Below are 6,000 nucleotides of genomic sequence, written 5' to 3'. Positions count from 1 at the left end.
TGAGTTGCCAGACAGTCGCAAAGGGCTACCAGACACCTTGCCCAATCTCCCACCGCTTCCCGGGGCGTAACTGGGACCCCAAACCCGCCGGGCATTGCTCCGGGCTTTGTCGCCTCTTGCACGGGGGACACTCAGGTGGGATGGGGGTCGGCCCGGGGAGGCCAAGGGCTCGGGGGACACTGAGGTGGGATGGGGGTCGGCCGGGGAGGCCGAGGGCTCGGGGGACACTGAGGTGGAATGGGGGTCGGCCGGGGAGGCCGAGGGCTCGGGGGACGCTCCCCGCACAGCCCGGGCACACCGAGCTCCTCCCGCCCTGCGGCGGCGGCGAAGGCAAAGGGTGCGGCGCGGCCTCCCGCCCTCCCGGCGCCGAAACCACTCCCCGAATAGAAAATCACCAGGGGGTGGGGAAATGGTGACAGCTCCAGGAAGCCGCCGGCGGCACCGGGAGACAGCGAGGGGAGGCAGCCCGCGGGGAGGCAGCTCGCAGCCCAACGCCATGGGCTCCCCGCAGCGCCCGCCGCTCGCCCACGTCTTCAAGGGGACCTTCGTGCACTCCAGCGCCTCCGCCCCCTTGGAGATCCTGCACGGACACCTTCTGGGGGTGGACGATAACGGGACAGTGAGTGGGGAGCTCTGGCGCGGTGCGGGCGGCGGGGGGAGATGCGCGGCGGTGATCCCCGCTCGCCCCGTGCTCCGCGAGCAGGGGTGACAGTGACCCTTTTCGGCCCCGAGTGCGCGTCCGGGGGTGGCCAGGGGCAGGGCCGGCGCCGTCGGTCCGTGGGGAGAAAGCGGAGAATTTTGGCACTCCCGTCTGCCGGGGCAGGCACGGCGCAGAAGGGATCTCGCACTTGCGGGAGCTGGAGGCAGCCGGGACGGAGAGTCTCCTGGGCACGGGTCTGCAGTTGGCGAAAATCTGCTTTTGAGGTGTGCTCAGTGTTCCCAGAACAGCAGCGTCCCTAGACCTGGCATTCTTTCAGATTCTCAGCTTTTTTTCTGTTTCACAAGCTGGTTTTTTCATTCTCAAAGCGTCTGAATAGTGATTGAGAATAATTGCGGTGTACCCACTGCACAGCTGTCTAAACGAGGCTTTTTTGTCTTCTTGTCACAAAAAAACCCGAACGTGGCATATTCCCTTAAAGAGTTAGAAACACGGTGATGTTGGACATGTTAGTAATACGAGCCAAGCTTAAAACAAGCATTGCACTTACTGATAATGCCGGATTGAGTCTGGCAGGGAAATAATGCCATTCCGTTAACAGTATCGCACTTGAAACTCAGTTTCACAGCGCAGGTTGTGCAGGCATGGGCACCCTGTGTAAAATTTAAGAATGTACTTTACTTTCTTGTGGCTAAATAACAGCGTGTCAGGCTTCAGTAACGTTTGAAATCTGTGCAAAGCACATTTTGAGCCCTATCAGCGCTTATTTTCTCTATTCACACCAGTCCATGAGGACCTCTTTCAAGACAGCCCTCTAACAGCTTTTGAGGACTGTAGTGCAAGGTGTATCAAAGTCTATAAGAAGCTGTATTTTGATGTACAGGAGGGGAGTAAAAACCTGCATAATTATGTATTGTTCACTAAAACGATAGAATTGAATGAAAAAAGCTTTGGCTGCTCTAACTCAGGTGCAGAAGGCGGTAACTGGTACCTCAACCCACTTTTTAATGGCAATTTCTGGACAAGTGTGTCTACACAACATCCATAGGAAATAAAGATATTTTTGTGATTTTCTTGAAAAAGAGGTACCTTAGTAATCCACACCTAAGGATCTGTGCTCTCACTTATTCTCTTTATTTCTCCCAGGGAACAAAGATTCACAGTATACTGTTTCTCTTGCATAAATTGACAGAGGTTCTCTAAAAAAATCCATTAAAACGCTATTTTCCTAAAATAAAATTCCCATCAGATTACAGTAACAAGCACTTTAATTTTATTCTCTTTTTATTACAAATTCTTGGCATTTTAAAATTCCAGGGGCTGATAGAGTGAGTATCCTGTATGCTCTCTTCCCTCCCCATTACTCCTAATGTAGCCTCATGCAGCATAACCACTGGAATCACAGAAGAGTTGGCTTTTCAAGAAAGACAGTTAGAAAGTTACTTACCTTTATTGTTCAAATTTACACCAAAACTGTTTCTGTATTTCTCCCAAAGATGTAAATTTCACTAAACAGGTATCATTATTTTGCCTCATGTTGCTGACTCCATGATGGAAAAATCTTGCATGGTCTCTGATACTGGGAACAGATCAGCTGTATGAACAGCTGGGTCCTTGCAGTGTGAGTCTCTGCATGTCCTCCAAGGGACATAAAATGTCATCTCTCTCTGCTTTGCCACGGGTGAAAAGGAATTTTTATGAAGCAAAACACTGCTTTCTGTATAATATGAAAACCATATTATCATCAAGTTAGAAAAGTAAGGACCATGTTTAACTGAGTGGTCTGCAGAGCAGTGCAGTGTCTCTCTTGAGGAACAGCAAATAGGGCAGCATTCCTCAGAGTAAAGAAAACAGACATAGGTGCAAAATGTGATTTGTTATTGAAATCTTAGTGTAATTATCCTAGATGAGTAGAATATTAAGTAAATTGAAAAAATATTAAACTAAAACCTTCTGTGGAAGTCATGAAAAGAGCAAGTGATGTGGAATAAAGGTTAAATTTTTTGAGTGAAAGTGTTTGATTTAAGCCAGTTGGGGCAGCAGGTGGGCATGTGTCAGCTATACCAGGGGGAAGGTAGCAAGGTACCAAGATCCATCTGAACTTCATTGCTTAGCCTTTCTCAGCAGGTCCAGAGGTTCCTTTAGCAGCTGGGTCTAGGGAGTGTTCTTGCCTCTCATTTAGCCTCACATCCCAGTTTTGGGAACTAGGCAAGCAGTAGGCATCATGTCTCTAATTGCAAAAGTAATTTAATAACTGTGGGAATATGGAGGGAAGAGTGCAAGTGGGAGGGGAAAGGAGGACAGACCCCTCCTCATGTTCATCTTCATCACGTTCACCCTAGCCAGAAACAAAGTCAGACAGGCACTGTTGGATCCAAACAACCCACGTTCCTTCAGCCAGTGTCATTCCCTTTCCATTCTCTTGTTAGCAAAGTATTTGCACCATGGTGCTTGGAGGCATTCAGGGTTTGCTGCATCTGGGGTGATGCACTGTTTGGTTCACCAGCTATGCTTTGATGGAAGAGCTTTGGGTATCACTTGGAATAAAGAAGGCCTGAGTTAGTCACAAGCATAGGGATGTCTTTACCCCTGATCTTTGGATCCTTCAGCACCATTCCATGGGTAATACATGAGAACTTACAGAAGTGTTTGGACAATGGTGTTAGCAGCCACTGATTCTGCATTTTGTGATACACCTACCTTTCCCAAAGTGTCAATTATACTTTACTTCCTTCTTTAAAGCTGAAGTTCTTAGTCTTGCCTGTGCACTTCTCTTGACTCTGTAGTGACACTGCTGTAGGATTTTTTCTTGCTTCTGCAGTGCTGAGGTGCAGAACTGATTTAAAGAACAGTGCACCAGGTTGGTTACCTTGAATACACAAGCAAATACTGGAGAAAATATTCGAGCATAGGATCCCAAAGACCTTAATTTAGTATTGGAAATGTGTCTAAAGCAAATGTGTCCTAAATTAATGGGCAGCAACTCTTGGCTGACTAAGGTGTTCCATAGGGAAGTTTGTTTGAAAACAGTGTAGGTGTCTTGCTGATTTACCCATAGCCTCATTCGACCATAATGGACCAGGTGTCAGGTTTAGAACTGATTTAATGTATCCAGCTTCCTTGAAACATATTTTCTTCATTTTTCCATGATTTAAATATTTTATTTTTTCTTCACCCTCAGAGTACATAACAGCCACTGCTTTTCCATGGCAACGCCTGTTTCCAGAATTTGTCATCTGGTGTTTCATGTTTCTCTCTCTTTTTTTTTCTCCTCCCTCTTCACCGGTCTCCCCCCTGCCAGCAGCTCTAACATTGCTCATTCTGCATCCATTTTCACTTCAGTATCTGAATAAAATTTTTTTTATTGCCCATCAAATACTTCAGTTAGGTCTGAATTCCAAGCTTTCTGCAGTTATACAGTTAATTAAGTTGGCTGTATTCCTCTTTGCAAGGAGGATGATACTGCTTCTGGTGAACTATTAATGGAATACTATAATCTTACAATATTTGATAGTGGTATTTATTTATGTGGCATTATTTTTATATCTATTTCTGACTGAAAATGTAAACTATCTGCTCTTTAGACAATGTAAATCATACCATTATCACCATAATTCATTTAAAAGTCTAGGCAGCCAATAACTTCTTGTCTACAGTTTAGCAGCCTTTGCATTTTAGCAGTCTTTGCTTATTTTTTGTCTATGGAAAAAACAGAAGATGGTAAATTTCTGTGGAAAAGAAACATGCACATTAAAAAATGGCATACAAATAGCTGCTAAACAATGCTTTTTTGGTCCTCTTGCTCTTCCTCCTAAGTTTCTTCCTATAGCCATTTTACAAGTACTAGGTCTTCCCTTTTTGAATTTTTTTTCCTTTTTAAATTTTTTTTTCCTTTTTAACTGTTGCCCTAGAAATTGCTGTCAGGAGGGTGATACAGGCCCTCAGTGTGGACATCGTCTCAGGAGCAGAGGGGTACTGGTAGCAGTAAGATTATCCCCTTGAATTTAGGGAAATTAGCTCTTACACCAAGGGAGTCATGAACTGGTTTCTGGCAGAAGCTGTGGTTAGGCAAGAATTTCTGTAAGCTCAGATTGGCAGCCTTTGGCCAGGGGAGACATCTGAGTCCTCTAAATTGTCAAGTGTTGAGGAAACTTGAATCCCACCTGGAGCCTGTAGCAGGCATTCCAGTTCCTAGGCTTCACAATCTCTTTTTCCTGGGGAGTTGTCATGCCTATTATTGACAGACCAGAGAATCAGAGAGTTGAGAATTCAGCTGCCAAGAGTCGTGTTGTAGATTAAAATACCACGGAATTTAAAAATAAATAGAAAGTGTGCTAAAATTCTGACTTGGCAACAGCAACTCATCATCAGCAGAGCCGATGTTCTCTAGGAGTCAAATGGGGTTGAGTTTGGCTCCAGACTGTAGCATTTTATTTTGAAATAAACAAAGATCTCAATATCCTTTTAGCCCATTTTGAAAACTGAAAATATTATTCACATTTTTCCCCTCAATTTATTTTCTCATGCTAGGCACTGAAAAGATTAAAAGAGCCCAACACAAGCAGAAAATTATAAAACACTTAGCTCAGTGTCAGTCAGTCGTAGGCAAAGCAGGTAATTTGACCCCTCTGGTTGTGAATACTGTAATTGCATTCCCATAAGGCTGTTGTACACCTCCTCAGCAAGTGACTGTAGTGCTGGCATGATGTTACACTACAGGACACTGAGGTCTGTGCTGTTCTGCCTGTGTATTACCTGAAAAGGAATTAATTGTTTTATTGCAAGTTACAAGATGGGTGCGGCTGTTCACCGGATTATGAGAAGGTATTTCAAAATCAGGCTTGATAGTCAGGAAGAACAAGTGTTTCAATGCAAACCTAACACCTTCATAGCAAGTGTGTAAAATTGGTTGTAAGACATAACTTGTTTTGCCTTCACATAAAGCTGATGTGGGATGCATGTTTAAAGAAGTACCTAACTATGTTTTCTTTTTTTTAGATTGTGTTTATGGAACAAGCTGATCAGCTAGAGCAACTGGCTGAGACATGGGGGTTCAAAACATCTGACATAAGACAACTGAGTAAACAGTATGTGTTTTATTTAGATTAATTTCAGCAAATGCAGTTTATTCTTTGAGTGAGGTAAAGCGAGTCTTTGGCATACATTTTGGCAGGGAGCACATTAAATCCATATAATGCCAATAAATTTAATGGGCAAAACTTCATTTCAATGTTGGCTGATGTATATTGCACAGAACAAACCGCCATATTTAATTTTCAGGCATAATCACTTCTGTGCTCACTGAAGTAAGTGCCATTCTTTCTTGAGATGACACTTTATAT

General features: G+C 44.2%; 1 protein-coding gene across 2 annotated transcripts in view; it reads left to right on the top strand.

Moving 5' to 3' along the window:
* Positions 1-386: 386 nt before the first annotated feature.
* Positions 387-6,000, top strand: part of GDA (guanine deaminase) — a 29,660-nt gene continuing 24,046 nt past the window's right edge. Inside the window, exons 1-2 of one of the 2 annotated variants that reach the window (XM_085041849.1) lie at positions 387-619; positions 5,657-5,745. In XM_085041849.1, the coding sequence (XP_084897975.1) occupies positions 410-619; positions 5,657-5,745 (299 nt within the window). In that variant the 5' untranslated portion in view covers positions 387-409. The remainder of the gene's footprint in view (positions 620-5,656; positions 5,746-6,000) is intronic. The other variant, XM_085041848.1, reaches the window with a different exon arrangement.

This window comes from Lichenostomus cassidix, chromosome Z (genome assembly GCF_008360975.1).
Source record: "Lichenostomus cassidix isolate B80296 chromosome Z, HeHo_3.0, whole genome shotgun sequence".
Taxonomy (NCBI): domain Eukaryota; kingdom Metazoa; phylum Chordata; class Aves; order Passeriformes; family Meliphagidae; genus Lichenostomus; species Lichenostomus cassidix.
The sequence above is the reverse complement of the archived record's forward strand: the minus strand, read 5'-3'. Positions and strand labels throughout refer to the sequence as shown.